The following is a 15,783-nucleotide window of genomic DNA, read 5'->3' as shown; positions in this document are numbered from 1 at the left end:
TCTGAGCCATCAGTTCTCCTACTTAAGGCATCAGAAATGTAACATGGAATTTCTGGGAAGTACTTGAAAAGGGAGAAAGTGAGCTTGTGCCCTTTGTGCTGGAGTGAAGGAGCATCAATAGCGGTGGGTCCATTTCAGCAGAACTTAAGGCAGTCTCTTTGGGGCTTGCTGCCTCCCCCCTCTTTGAAGGCTGTTTAGGAGCCCGGCAGCAGTGCTGAGGATCCCTGCTCAGCGTTACACTGCAAAAGGCGGCTTGTGGTCGCTGAGCTGTGCTATTTGCTACAGCTTCTCTGATTTTTCTATGCTCGACGTGGAAAATACAGAACTTTTCATTGGGGCAAACCTGGCAGCTTGTTGTCAAAAAGCAAATGTAAGCCTCTAGTTTACTGAAAGCTGGCACTGAAAGATGGCTTACGTTTAAGAACAGACGGCCTACTCAGCTCACCCCACTGAGGCGCGTTCCTACAACATCATAGGATCACTGGCGCCGGCGCTTCCAACCGAACGGTTCTACCATTCTGTAGCTCGGAGGCGGCCAATTGAACTTTTAACCAAGGCCGTCGGCCCCCATCGGCTCCAGTGAGCGGAAACGGGTCGACGCCCCGCAGCTCGGAAGGCGAACGACGGGAGAGCCGCCCGCGCCCCCCGCCCCGCGCTCGGCCGGCTTACCGCGGGGCACGTCCACCTGGTGCCCCCTGCCCACGCTCTGCCAGTAGTTCAGCAGCCGCTCCTGCTCTTCGTCGTCCATGCGCTCGGCCCCCTCCTCCTCCAGGCTGCTGCCGTGGCTGTGGTACGCCGAGTCGGCGCTCTCCTCCGCCACGCCGTCCAGATCCTCCAGCGTGATGGCGGCCGGGCCGCTCGGCTCCGCGCCGCTCATGCGGCAGCCGCCCGTCTCCATCGCGCCGGGTGCGCCGTGCCGCGCCGTGTGTGCAGAGCCGCTTTATGAAGGGCTCGGAGGGGGCGGGAGCGAGGGGCGGGCACGGGGACAGCAGGTGTGCGTGCGTGTGAGTGTGTGAGTGTGTGCGTGTGTTTTACACACCTGTCTGCAGCTGCCTTTCTGCCTTGCCTGCTGCTGCCAGCTCCCAGCCGTGCAGCTGTCAGGGTGTTTGCATTTCGTGTGCTTTCAGGTATTAAGGAAGGTTCGCCTTCCCAGCTCCGCTCCTTTCCCATCTCCCTTTCCTTGCTTCTTTCTTTTTTCCCAGCTCCTTTTCCTTCCGCTCTTTTTCTTTTTGCTTCTCCCCTTTCACAGCTCTTTTCCATTTCCAGCTCCTTTCTCTCTCCTGTCTGCTTTTCTTTCCCTTCCCAACTCCTTTCCTTTCCCTGTTCCCTTTCTTTCCTGGCGCATCCATCTTTTTTTTCAGGAGTTCCTGCAATGTTATTGGACGCTGATTGCACACAAAATCCGGGAGTCATTTTGTGCTTGAATATCCAGCTTTGGGATTTGATGGCATATCACATTATGGAAAGGAAAAGGCACGCAGCTCCCCGGAATGTGGGAGGGCTGTCCCAGAGCCGGACCTGACTGTGGGCTGTGCAGAGCATGCAGCCCTGCTTGTAGCTGCCTGTCCGTGGTTCCCAACACTGCTGGAATATGAGTTGCACTCCCTTTGTCTCAGGCAGGAAAGGGAAGCCATGGACCTTTCACTTTTCTTTAAGGAAAGGAATCTCTCCCATACGCTGCTGAGATGCCTGTAGGGGAAGGAGAACATGGATTGGGAATGAAGCTGTTGTCTGTGAGATGTGACACTTAATTCTCCCTCCCAGGCTCCGTTCCCTGATCCAACAAAGTATTAGTTGCCTTAGGAGCAGGAGTTCGCTGGTCGTAATGGCACAGAACAGACTGAAATCAGTTCTGCGATGCGTTCCTTCTGCCAGCCAAAGGTGGCCAGCCGAGGTAGGTTGTCTCTTGACAGCCTTGCTTGGTGGTGTAATTTCATGGTCAGCTCCTGATGTGCAGAATCACGGGATTCGTGGAGCACATGCTGACGGGAGCTGAGCTGTGGGTGTTATCAGGCTTCGTTCATCAAGCTGTTCCTATGTGGGGCAGCTGCTTGGCTGCAGGTGGGTGTCATGAAACAAGTCACTGTATGAATGCATCCACATCACAGGTAACGTCTTGAACAGTGCTTCAGTGCAGTACGAGCAGCTACTTCACTTGTGAGGATTGGGAATTTCTGCATGGTTGGGCAAGTTGAATTACTACAACTTAATCGTAGCACCTCAGATGGCTCCCAGCTGGTCAGTGCTCTGGAGATGGGCTGACTTCTGGGCTCAGTGTGCAGAGGCTCCTCCTCAGCCTGCAGAAGTGATTCTGATACTTTGTAACAGAAAACTATTCCAACCCTTGTTCTGGCATCATTTGGAGGGTAAGTGGCTGCTCCAAGAGAGAGGCTAGCAGGAATTTCAGATCCTCCTTCGAAGATCTGCTCTTTGTTTATTTCATTTGGTTTTATTTTGTGATGTGCCTGGTAATTTTGTACAAGAAGCTGCCTGATAGAGTGCTGAAGATGTGCCATGGTCTGTGTCTGGTGCTGTTAGGACTGTTAGCGTAGGACTATTCCTAGAGCTGAACAAAGCTGATTTTTTTATTTTATTTTATTTTTTTTCTTATTTTTTCCTGCAACTTACTGATGTTGTGTGTAGCTGCTGGATCTTGGTGGTTTTGTTAGTGCTGCATTCCTGGTGTTTTCCTGAGGGTTATTTCTCTGTATATACAAGAAGAACAAATATTCAGCCTTGCAGATTGAGGATACAATGCATTCTGTTATGTGCAAAGAGATGCCATTTACTGAACTACAGATCGGTATAGAAATACCATTTCTTTTTATAACCTCTCAAGTAACAGAGGAAAAATATTCTCAGTGAAATTACTTGAAAAGTGCAAACTGTAGGCCTTTTTTATAAGTGAAATACGCTGTAATAGAAGATTGTGGCAGCAGTGTGCACTTGCAGTCTGGAAGGCCAGCTGCACTCTGGGCTGCACCGACAGAGGGGCTGTCCTCCTCTGCTGTGCCTTTGTGAGGCCATGCCTGCAGTGCTGCATCCAGACCTGGGACCAGCACAGAGAGATGTGGGGCTGCTGGAGTGGGTCCAGAGGGTGCTCAGAGCACCTCTCCTATGGAGAAATGCTGAGAGCTGGGGGTGTTCAGCCTGGAGAGGAGAAGGCTCTGGGGAGACCCCATGGCGGCTTTCCAGTATTAAAAGGGAGACTAAAAGGAGGGAAGTCAACTCTTTACATGGGCAGACAGCGGTAGGACAAAGGGGAAAGGTTTTACATTAAAGGAAGGGAGATTGAGAGTAGATGTCAGTGGGGGTTTTCACTGAGAGGATGGTGAGGAGCTGTGGGTGCCGTCCCTGGAGATGTTCGAGGCCTGGTTGGATGGGCCCTGTGCAATGTGATCTGGTCCTGGACCTGGTGGCTAGCAACGCTGCACACGGCAGTGGGGTTGGAGCTTGATGATCCTTGAGTTCCCTTCCAACCCAAGCTGTTCTGTGATTTTATGAATTGGCATCAATGTGACAAAGAAACTTTGAGAGGAATAAAGATGCTTTTGTCTGTTGATTGGTACTGGTTTTAGAGAATCAGAAGATCATCTTAAAAGCACCGTTCCCTTCTGTGTCCCTGTTTCTGTATTTCTGCTTTAAGGGAGATAGGAATCTGTCAGCACAAAGCTTACATGTAACAGCACTCTTCTGGCTTACAGTTAGAGTCTACTGGTCATTTGTCACAGCTCTGAGATACACGGAGAGTAACTCAAACTGAGCACCAGCTCCTGTGCCTTCCTCAGCCATCTTCTGTTGCAGCCCCACACCTTTTTATGTTAATAATTGTCCTCCTCTTTGTTGACGTGCTGTATTTATGATCTGAGAGGTTTCCCCAGACATGCCAATGAGCTGTTTGTTCTCCTGTGTGCAGGGAGTGCAGGGCTCTCTGCAGCTGGTGAGCAGTGTGTGAGCTGCTCCATCCCTCTGTGTCTCCCCCCAATGGGGCTCTGTGCTGCTGGCATCCCTGGGCTTTTCCACTTGAAGCTGAGTTACAGTTTGCACAGGTGGTGCACAGTTCCTGCTGGAGCTTTTAGGGGATATTAGGGTTACCCCTCCCAAGGCATCACACTTTGTTAAACACAGCCCTTTTTAGTTCCTAAAACAAAGCAATGAATGCTCCAGATCTCAGCAGCAGGGAATGTGGTCACTGAGGACAAGGAGAGGGCTGAGGTCCTCAATGCCTTCTTTACATCTGCCTTTAATAGCCAGACCAGTTATCCTCTGGGCTTTTTATGGCCTGATCTGGAAGTCTGGGACACTGCTCAGAATATGCCCCCAGCGATTCCGTGGAGACAGTCAGAGAGCTTCTCCTCCATCTGGACTGTCACAAGTCCATGGGACCGGATGGGCTGCACCCCATGGCGGGGGTGACTGCCGAGCTCCTCTCAGCCATCTATCAGTGCTCCTGGTTAACTGGTGAAGTCCCAGAGGATTGGAGGCTTGCTGATGTGACTCCCATCTTCAAGAAGGGCTGTAAGGAGGATCCGAGGAACTATAGGCCTGTCAGCCTGACCTTGGTACCAGGGAAGGTTATGGAGCAAATCATCTTGGATGAGATTGCACGGCATGTACGCAGTGTCCAGGGGATCAGGCCCAGCCAGCACGGGTTTGTGAAAGGCAGGTTGTGCTTGACCAACCTCATCTCCTTCTATGACTGGGTGACCAGTCTGGTAGATGAGGGAAGGGCTGCTGGTGTCTTCCTAGACCTCAGCACAGCCTTTGGCATGATCTCTCATGGGCTGCTTCTGGGGAAACTGGCTGCCTGTGACCTGGACAGGTCTGCCCTTCTTTGGGTAAGGAACTGGCTACAAGGCCATGCCCAGCGGGTTGTGGTGAATGGAGTGAAGTCTCCAGCTGTGACCCGTTTCAAGTGGTGTCCCCCAGGGGTCGGTACTGGGGGACGACATTGTTTAATATCTTTATTGATGACCCAGATGAGGGCATTGAGTGTATCCTCAGCAGGTTTGCAGATGACACGAAGCTGGGAGGTGGTGTGGATCTGCCTGAGGGCAGGGAGGCCCTGCAGAGGGATCTGGATCAGCTGGATGGCTGGGCTGAGGTGAATGGGATGAGGTTCAACAAGGCCAGGTGTTGGGTCCTGCACTTTGGGCACAACAACCCCATGCAGCATTATAGTCTTGGGGATGAGTGGCTGTGAGTGTGAGGAAGAGAAGGACCTGGGGGTGTTGGTTGATGCTCGGCTGAACATGAGCCCACAGTGTGCCCAGGTGGCCAAGAGGGCCAACGGCATCCTGGCCTGCATTAGGAATGGCCAGCAGGAGCAGGGAGGTGAGCATCCCCTGTACTCAGCTCTGGTGAGGCCGCACCTCGAGTGCTGTGTTCAGTTTTGGGCCCCTCACTACAAGAAAGACCTTGAGGCCCTGGAGGCCCTGGAGCGTGTGCAGAGAAGGGCAACGAAACTGGTGAGGGGTCTGGAGCACAGGGCTGATGAGGAGAAGCTGAGGGAGCTGGGAATGTTCAGTGTGGAGAAGAGGAGCTCAGGGGAGACCTGACTGCACTCTGCAACCTCCTGAAGGGAGGCTGTGGTGGAGAGGGGTTTGGCCTCTTCTCCCAGGCAACAAACAGGACCTGAGGAAATGGCCACAAGTTGTATCAGAGGAGGTTTAGATTAGACATAAGGAAGAACTTTTTCTCTCAGAGAGTGATCAGGCACTGCAATGGCTGCCCAGGGAGGTGGTGGAGTCACCATCCCTGGCAGTGTTCAAGAGGCGTCTGGATGACGTGCTGCGTGATGTGGTTTAGTGCTTGTGGTGGCAGTGGTGATGAGGAGACGGTTGGACTAGATGATCTTATAGGTCGTTTCCATTGATTCTATGTGATTCTATGTGATTCTATGTGATATTGGAAGACCCCTGTTGCCTTCACGCCTTCCTACAAAATCACTCCACCAGCACGGTACAACCAGAACCCTTCCCTGTAGACCTGTGACAAATACGCTGCTCAACCAGCTTTCCAGCTGAGAACTGTGGGGTCCAGACGTGGGAAAAGCCTCCTCTTTCCTTCTTTTCTTAATTCACTCTGTTGAAAAGTTGCTACTCCAGAGTTGAGAGTTGAGCAGTGCAATGTTTGTGTGGGGCACAACAGACCCAGAGGGGTGTTGTGAAGCTGCCTGGCCCCGTGTCCCATTAGGCCATGTGCAGATGTAGGACACGTTGGTGTTCCTGCACAGGACAGGTGTCATGGTAGCTCTCCATCACATCTTGCAGCCTCGTGTCCTTGCATATAGGTTCTGTGTTTGGCACGGCTGGAGCTGGGAAGGTTCTTGTTCTGCCAAAACCTTGGTGTTCCTGGCAGTTTTAGTGCAGCATGGGTAACTTCACCGGCTGCCTTGTATATACTGGTAGTAAATCTGTCAGCTTTTTGAATTGCATTTAGCAAGCTAGAAGAAGTCATTATTCCTAGCAAGAAATTCATCTAAATGAGTGTAATATAACATGTCAATGTTTTGGAAAGGTTCAGGAGACCTAATCCAGAAGTATTATCTTTTCAATTAAAAGTAAAGGTAGGGAGACCAGATAAAAGCAATCACTCTGAGTAGTGCTTGTTTCTGTATCTCTTCTAAGTAGGTTATGTTTACTGTTCTGTTAGTTTTGAAGCTCCAGGTGCCTGGATCCTGCTGTCTTTTGTAATAGTCTTCCTTGGTTTGTTTTGCAGAAGATGATTAAATTGGACACTAAGCAAACAGTGCCAATATGATTTTCTTGCATGTTATAAACCAGGTCAAGAGAAGAAACATAAAAATACAAGTAATGGGAAATTAAAAAACAAAAAAGTTATGCAACAAGCGTAGGAAATAACAAACCAGCGCAGAGATATTATACTCATGTGGGCTTTAATTTTTAATTAAAGCATTAATTTCTTTTCTAAATAAATATTTTTGTGATGAGAGACTGACCCCATTTCCACTAGTTGTGACCAAAGCTTGATCCTAAGCATCTCCAGTGTTCTCATCACTTAACTGCTTGGGTTCTGATGGGAGCAAGAAGTGCTGTGCCAGTGGTATCCCACTAAAAAAAGGAGCAGTTCAGGCTTCTGGGTGGCTTTCTGTGTGTGTATGTATACATATGTGTGTATATATATATATATATATTCTACATTCTGTCTTTCTGATGGAAGGGGACCTTGGTGTACTGATGGACAGGCAGCTGAATATGAGCCAGCAGTGTGCCCAGGTGGCCAAGAAGGCCAGTGGCATCCTGGCTTGTGACAGGAATGCTGTGGTGAGCAGGACTGGGGAAGTCATCCTGCCCTGTACTCAGCACTGGTGAGGCCTCACCTCGAGTTCTGGGTTCAGTTTTGGGCACCTCAGTACAGAAAGGACATGGAGGTGCTGGAGCAGGTGCAAAAGAAGGGCAACAAAGCTGTGAAGGGCTGGGAGAATGTGGCCTATGGGGAGAGACTGAAGGAACTGGGGCTGTTTGGGCTGGGGAAGAGGAGGCTGAGGGGAGACCTGACTGCTCTCTTCCAATATCTGAAAGGTGATTGCAGCAGAGCGGGGCTGGTCTCTGCTCAGTGGTGAACAGGTGAACAGGATGAGGGGAAATGGCCTCAAGTTGCAGCAGGGGAGGTTTAGGTTGGATATCAGGAAACACTTCTTTGCAGAAAGGGCTGTGAAGCTCTGCCATGGGCTGCCCAGGGAGGTGGTTGAGTCACCATCCCTGGATGTGCTTAAAAACCGTTTGGATGTGGTGCTCAGGGCCGTGATGTTCTTAGAGTTGGGGTAGGATGGTTGGGCTGTGGTTGGACTCGATGATCCTTAAGGTCTTTTCCAACCTGAGCAATTCTGTGATTCTGTGCTGTTCCTGTCCAAAGGCCCACGGCAGCCTGAGGTGCGCCGGTGTTTGGAATTTAGGCCATGTTTCTATTATTTCTCAGCAGCCTTTATCTGTTGTAATCCGCTTAGCTGCCGACTGCAGAGAGTTGTTTTTGAAAGAGCTGTGGGCCCACAGCCAGCAGCATGGAAATTCCCCAGTGCGTTGTTTTCTCAGTTTAGCTTCTGCTTTCACAATTTTTCCTTTGCCCTATCACCATTCTCTGTGTGCTTTTTGTTTCTTTGGGTGATTAATAGCGCTGGAGTTGTGGTGGCAATCATTGCCTCTCCCTTTTCTCGGGATTTACCTCTTCGTGCCGTGCAGGCACCGTACACAGAGCAAGAAGCTGAGGCAGCACCAAACTATGAAAACAACCAAAGCAGCAGAGAGCAGTTAAAGTAAATGCTGCTGCTTGACAATGTATGAATAGTGCAGATATGAGTAATATTTGTGCAACTTGATGGGCTCTGAAAACCCAGCACAGCATGAAATGCACGCGGAGGATGAATGGAGCGTTGTTACTTAGTGTTCAAACATGCATCACAGTTTTAAAATGGCTTTGGTTTTCATCTTAGGGTATTTCATCTTCAGAAACTGCAGACATACTTAAGTCAGCATTGTGTGTAGAATGAAAGAATGTCATCGTTGGTTCAGTCAGACTCGATTTTCAGCAGGCTGGGAGAAGCAGCACAGGGGATAGGGGCTGTTAGGCTGCAGCTCTGCGCTGTGGTTGGGCTGAGCTGGGGCAGGCTGCAGCAGAGCAGGGAAGCACCGCATGCAGGTCAGGGGCTGCCTGCTGCCACGCAGGTCAGGGTGCCTTTGGCAGGCATATCGTCGTGCTGTAGGACACCGAGTGCTTTGGGTTCTGCTCGCCAAGTGGGCTGGTGGATTGTAAGTCATTCTGTAGAGCAAATCTGATTACTCCAATTATTACAGTTAGCGCTCCTGCAAAGCTAAGTCTATATAAATAAACACATAAATAAGACCGCATAAGGCTGAGAAACAAAGAGGAAAAACAAGATTACGGTGAATTAGTGCAGGTCAGCTCCCTCGTTTCACCAATATGGAAAGCAGGTACATGTGATGTGTAAAAATGAATTGCCTGCTGGCTGAGGGAAGCAGGGCAGCCTGTGTTCTGGGCCTGGCTGCCTTCTGCTCATCCCTTGCTGCTCACCTCTGCTCCCACCCCTGCCTCACACACCTCCAACCTGGGCCGGTCGTCTGCTGGTGCTGGTTTGAGCATGTGAAGAAGGTTGGGGTTGGCAGCACATGGAGGAGCTGCCATGGCAGGCACAGATCCATAGGGAACCGCATTGTGGTAAAATACTGTGATGGTTGTGTCTGGTACACTAACAAGTTACTTTGGAACCACCTGGTTATGAAAAATTCAACATTTCAAGTAAAGTAAATGAGTGATTTGCATCCTGCTGTACCAGAGATGTAAAAATAAAACTACTGCAGGAGGCTGAACATCTTTAACCTTCACATGTCTTGTACACTTCTGTTTGCAGGTGCTAGAAACGTTTGCTGGACGCCTGATCAAAATGGGGGTTTTAGCAAGGCGGGACATTCCCAGCCTCACCAAGTACCAGATAATTCTAGCGAGAGATCAGTACAGGAAAAACCCTTCTCCTCAAAACGTGGTAAGCGCCATCATTTATTTTGTGTTATTAAACTCAGAAGTTAAACGTTTTAGTTAAACATTTACTACATTAAAGTAGTAAATAAAAAACAGCACTTCGGAGTTTATGAGGTTTTTTGGTGTATTTAGATTTCCAGTGTAGCATTCTGGTTCTAGCTTTGGAATAAAACAGGCCTACTTGTTCCACCGTTCCTGATTCTACTGTGGGAGAGTTAAAAAGAGAAGGAGCGTTTTTCCCAACTGGGATTGTTTTGAGAAATTGCTCTGTAGTTCATGATGAGCAAAGTTGCACCTCCCCTCAGAATGCCATGACTGCACCTCTTGTCTGTAAGTTGTCATGGGGTGCCCAAGTCCTGTAACCTGCCTAATGGAGGTCTGGGCAGGCAGACACTTGCTATGCATCGCTTTGTTCTTTGGCCCTGTTGCTCAGACGCTCATCTCGTATTTGTTGTAAGAATGGCAGTACGATTCCCGCTGTTTATCATCTCATTTAATGATGAGTTGGTTTTATTTTCACAGGGGATGCAGCAAGGCATAGTTGAAGGAGATTTTGCGCTCTGTATCAGTTTATATCATGGTTATGAGCTGCTGCAGCAAATGGGAGTGCGATCGTTATTCATCTACCTTTGTGGAATTATGGATGGATCAAAAGGTGAGCTGTCTTCAGAAGCATCCTTCCTTTTTTTCCCACTGTTCCTCAATTAATTTACCTCATCTGTCTCGCTAGCTTTATACAAATCAATTAATATAACGAGTGGGTTGGAAGCCTAATTGGTGTTTGTTTTTCCTTTGACCCCCTAGGAATTGCATTAACTCAGCGTTACAGATGGGGTATATTTAGGAAAGCACGTGTATGTACAGCAGTAATTTTGAAAAAAATAAGGCACAAAAAACAAACTAAGAGGCAGTAATACCTCAGGACAGACAGAGATAAAGTGCTAAACTATTTAAGCCAAAATTGCTCAGTAAAGCAGTTCTCCCAGTATTGAGCTCCCCCTGTAGCAGAAGTACTTAAAGCGTATGCATGATTCAAGCACCTTTGCCAGAAGATTATAAATGTGGGTACATCACACTAGAATTTCTATCCCAGCTGTGCAGGATCTCACATAGGGAGATATGAAGCTGCAGCTGGTTTGGTTCTGACATCTTTGCTGAGAAATTTCCACTTGGCAGTGTCAAACTGCAGTTTGTGTCAGGTAGGGGATGGTTTCAGCCATGCAGAATGCCCTGGGATGAAGCTCTGTGGTCTCTTGCTTCGTTCTCGTTTGCATGTGTGTCATCTGGCCACGTAATTTGGGGTAGCTTAGCCAGCACTTTGCCCAAAGCACTGCTTAATTAAAACGGCACTGCTTTGTCCTGTGTGTGACCCGAAGGTGTGCAGTGCCTATCACATACCAGAGTGTCTGTAGAATGTCTGTTTATGGTGTGTGTGTGCTAATATATTGTCTTGTGAATTCTATGCTTCTGACCTTTTTACAGTTGATTTCAGGTTGTTGTTCTCTGATGGCACAGAGCTCCTGTTGGTGCTGGGAAGCACTTCATGTGCTTCCTCAATTCTCAGACCCCTTAAATTCACGTCTGCTGTTAAAAGGTGACAGAGGGAAAATATTCTTAGTAACTGGTTTTTCTGTTCTGCATTTGGTACGTTTGCTTTCTGATTTGAATAGAACAAAATTCTTTTCTGCACTGTCAGAAAGTCATCCCAGAGACTTGTTGGTTTGTTAGTTTGAGCTTTTAAACGAGGTTTCTTTCTTGTCAGTTGGTTAAAAAAAACCCCACAGCATTTCTGGACAGCTTTCTTCCTGCTGAATGGTTGAGGTAGGAGCTTTCAGTTTACCCAGGGACCCCAGGCTTCTGTTCCTACAAATAGTTTTCATCCTTCAGATCTCCAGTGGCATTTTCCCTGAGAAAATACCGACTCTAAACAACGTTTGCTGTATTTCCTAAGCCAACTTATGGCACTGAGCTCTTGAAAGGAGTTCACTGCTTTTGAGAAGTTTATCTTTTGGACTGCAAAAGTGAGATTTGCTCTGGAGTCTGAATGCTGAGGTGTTTTAACTTCTTTTGCACAGGATTAACTCGTACAAAGAATGAACTTGGTCGCAATGAGGACTTCATGAGGCTGTACCAGCAGCTGGCAGACATGTTCTCAGACATGTGTCAGACTTCAGCAAATGGAAATCTTCACAAGAGTAGAACAGGTTGGTGTTTCCTCTTTAGGGACAGGGTATTTACTTTCTGTTTAATGGAAACACTGAGTATTTCTGCACAGTTTGTAGATGCAGGAAGCTGTGCATTTTGATACACCTGGCTATATAGTTCTTTATTTGAGATCAGTTTCTCCAGACTCTTTGTGGTGTTTCCCATCTTTCGGTGGGTTTAGCTACCTTCCCATGAGTGCTGTGCATTTGAAGTTTTGAATTTGATTTCAAATGAAAGGTTGAAATATTATGCTTTGGCTGTATACCTTTCACACTGTGACTGTGACATGATAACAGCATGCTTTAAAAAACTGCATTTAACAAACACACTTCAGTAAGTAGTTCACTTCAGTTTTTGTTTAGGTGAATGCAGTGAGTGCAGGCACCAGGAATCTGTATGCCTGACTTGGGGGTTGGAGCTTGATGATCCTTGAGGTCCCTTCCAACCCAAACCATTCTGTGACTCTGTGATACTGGAGAACTGTAGCAGAAGAAAAGGAGAAAAGCAGGAGAACTTCACTGAATCTTTATAGTTGTGGCAGCTTCATTTATATCTCTAATTGCTTTCTGTCTTTTTTTTCAGTGTCTGAAAATAAAAAGGAATTTATTTACAGTCACCCAAAATTAAAGAAATTGGAGGAAATAGTAATAGAGCACTTCAAGTCCTGGAAGATGGGATGTTCTGGTAAGTGCTGACAGCTCAAAGAAAAAGGAGTGAACAGTTGAAGCTGTTGACAAAAATGAACAGAAGAGCCCTCTGATTTCATTTGTTCAGGTATTTCTTGTAGGCAGGCTGTTCTGGTGGGTACTGTGCTAAGGAAATTAATTGGCTACAGGGTTGTGCTCTAGATTGTGTTTCACTGCAGATTACCTGGTCTGTTGATGGATATTCATAAGGAATTTGATGAACTCTAATAGAGCATTGAAATGCAGTTGAAGTTTTTGAAGGGAGACAGCTTTGACCTTGTCACACTAAGAAAGATGCTGTTGTTGTCTTGCTGCTGAGACTTGTGCTCTGAAAGTACCCCTATGTGATTTAAAATAAAGTATTAAAAAGAGAAGTGTCTAAGAGGCACATTTTGTCTCTGTGTAGCATTAAGATATGCTTTTGGTTAAAGGCACCTTGCTAAGAAACCTAATACAGGTGCAGGTCTTTCTGCCTTTGCTTTGAAGCAGAGCTTGTCTTTGCCACAGAGCTGGGAGATACAAGTGATTGTGATGGAAGAACATTCAGAAGCAACAGAGTAAGAGAGCAAGGGAAGGTTTGGAACCTTTCTGCTGTCATGGGGTTCCTGTGCTGTACAGGCAGGTGTGGCTTGGGGCAGTAAGTCACAGAAAGCTGTTACACATCCCTGCACTGCACCATGCTCTGTGCTGGACTGCTGCTGTGCTGCTGTTCACTGCTATGCCCAGCTGACTTGGTTTTGCTCTGGACTCTGCAGTGACGTCCTGAAGTCATGTTGTACGCTCCTCGGAAGAAGGCATCTTTCATGTTATTTCAAGATACTTGCCACCAAACTTGAGCCTTTCAAAGCAGCATTAATAACATTACCTCAGACATCAGCCATTCTCACTAGAATTGGTGCAAATTCTCCAAAATTTGAATGCTGCTTCGATTCCAGAGAGGAATTGTTGGAGCAGGTCTATGTGGGAGTGTTTTCTGGGGATTTCAGGTTAGCCTAAGGAGGCTGAAGGGCTCATAATTAACTGTTTGCTCCACTGTTGATTTTTTTTTTAATTAATTTAACTGTTGTTTTTTGTTTTTTTTTTTTTAGTTATTTTAAAAAGAATTTTGTTGAAATAAAAATTATTTGAAAAATCAAAATGCCATATAGGTGAAGTATATCTTGTAATTGTTGACTCCGATGAGAGCTGTGAGTGTGTAACTTGTGGGATGTCCTGTTTTTGGGGAGGTCTTTGCTTTTGTATCACTTATAGAAGTACTTTTCTGCCTTTCTTTAATTAATCAGATCAAACCACTTCTGGAAGCACATCTGTGGACACCAGGGTGATGATCTTCTCATCATTTCGGGATAGTGTGCAAGAAATTGCAGAAATGCTGTCCCGGTTCAGCCCAGTTGTTAGAGTGATGACTTTTGTTGGGCACGCCACAGGAAAGAGCACAAAGGGCTTCACCCAAAAGGAGCAGCTGGAGGTAAGCAGCTGAAACTTGAAGTTGGAAGTATTTATAAGGAATATTAAATGTATAAATGAAGATATTAATATTAATGTGGGTTGCGTGGTGATGACTGAGATGTCAGATGTCATTGGTAAATTCCTAGGTGGTTCATTTGCTTTCAGATTATCCAAAACTACACTCACTAAACAGAATGTAAATGGCTGTTTTCAAGGTGTACAGTGACAGGACAAGGGGAATGGTTTTAAAGTGAGACAGGGGAGGTTTGGGTTGGATCTGAGGAGGAAGTTTTGGAGCCAGAGGGTGGTGAGGCACTGGCACAGGTTGCCCAAGGAGGCTGTGGATGCCCCATCCCTGCAGGCATTCAAGGCCAGGCTGGATGTGGCTGTGGGCAGCCTGGGCTGCTGGTTGGCGACCTGCACACAGCAGGGGGTTGGAGCTGGATGAGCACTGTGCTCCTTTGCAACCCAGGCTGTTCTAGGATTCTATGATCAAACATAAATACTTGCTTTGGGGATTTTTTTTCCTCGTAGATAGGAAAATAAGATGTATCTTTAAGTTTTGATGGAGCAGAGTTTTAAAAAAAATAATAATTGAAAGGCTTGGAAGATCAATTTTAGAAAAATACCATGGTTGGAGTCAGAACATGGTGTTCTTTTTGGTTTAGAATTGAAGGGCTGCACTGATAGTATCAGTGTGTGGTATTTGATCACAGTGAAGGAATCAACACATTCGGGAAGACTGACTGAGTTTTGTAGGTTTAAAATATAAACTTATTTCTTTTTCAAAATCTGGCTGAACCAGGAAGCGTGCATGAGGGGCCTCCAGGCTAACCTGTGAAATCCATTCCTTTCTTCAGGTGGTCAAACGCTTTCGCGAGGGTGGCTATAACACCCTGGTGTCTACGTGCGTGGGAGAAGAAGGTCTGGACATTGGGGAAGTTGATCTCATCATCTGCTTTGATGCCCAGAAGAGCCCAATCCGGCTGGTGCAGCGCATGGGGCGCACAGGGCGGCAGCGGCAGGGCCGGGTCGTCGTCATCCTCGCCGAGGGGCGCGAGGAGCGGGTGAGCGTGAGCTGCATCCTCACTGGGAGACATGGGGGGCTTGGATCGGAACGGGGTGCTTATGTTAGGAGTTGGGCCGCGTGGGAGTGCTCTCAGCAGTGTCTTGTTTGACCGTGCTGGAAGGTATCGTGGCCTATGGCGTCAGAAAATGCGTGTGCTTGCTCAGTGCTAAGGGCTTTGACTTTCAGGTTGGATATATTAGGAAAAACTTCTGCTCTGTGAGAGCGGTGCTGCAGTGGCACAGCTGGGGTGGGGTCACCGTCCCTGGAGGTGTCCCAGAGCTGTGGGGATGTGGCACTGAGGGATGTGGGCAGTGGGATGGTGGGGTGGGCTGGGGTTGGGCTTGGGGATCTCGGAGCTGTTCCCCAGCATTCATGATTGTGTGATTGGAAGCCTTTGTTGTTAAAAGAGCTTAGTTTGTCCATGATGAACTGAGATGCAGAAAGCACAGGGTTTTTTTGACAAGGTTAGGGGACAGACTGAGGAAAAGATGAGAATGCAGTGCTGAGGGCTGGGGCTGGAAGTGCCTCGCTCTGAGCTGCTGACGCACCGCGCTCTCAGAGCAGTGCTTAGTGGCAGCAGCTTGCGTATGAGGTCTGAAGAGATCAGCTTAAGTGGAAATCTACTTTTGCTAAATTCCTGAATCTCAGCACTCAGCTCTGAGTACAGTTAATCTTCTCTGAGTGCCGGCTGCCCCTTGGGAAACAAATGTACCTGGGAGAGCTAAGCTGAGAGCTGGGAACTGATCTTCAGCTGTACCAGCAGCCTGACCAGGGTCAGCCCACAGCTGCATGACCACGGGCTTGGGACCCGAGATGACACAGTAGTGCTTAGGTGGGAGAAAGCCTGGCAATCCCTGG

The 15,783-nt window shown here is 47.8% G+C and overlaps 1 protein-coding gene across 1 annotated transcript in view; it reads left to right on the top strand.

The window, feature by feature from the left end:
• Positions 1–15,783, top strand: part of FANCM (FA complementation group M) — a 61,048-nt gene that overhangs the window by 14,035 nt on the left and 31,230 nt on the right. Inside the window, exons 5-10 of the mRNA XM_042865269.1 lie at positions 9,389–9,520; positions 10,039–10,171; positions 11,592–11,720; positions 12,304–12,405; positions 13,691–13,875; positions 14,717–14,923. Of these exons, the coding sequence (XP_042721203.1) occupies positions 9,389–9,520; positions 10,039–10,171; positions 11,592–11,720; positions 12,304–12,405; positions 13,691–13,875; positions 14,717–14,923 (888 nt within the window). The remainder of the gene's footprint in view (positions 1–9,388; positions 9,521–10,038; positions 10,172–11,591; positions 11,721–12,303; positions 12,406–13,690; positions 13,876–14,716; positions 14,924–15,783) is intronic.

The sequence above is a fragment of the Lagopus leucura genome, unplaced genomic scaffold (assembly GCF_019238085.1).
Source record: "Lagopus leucura isolate 7727_CA_CO unplaced genomic scaffold, USGS_WTPT01 Super-Scaffold_1, whole genome shotgun sequence".
NCBI lineage: Eukaryota > Metazoa > Chordata > Aves > Galliformes > Phasianidae > Lagopus > Lagopus leucura.
Note: the sequence above shows the minus strand (reverse complement) of the source record. Positions and strands in the feature narration are given on the sequence as shown.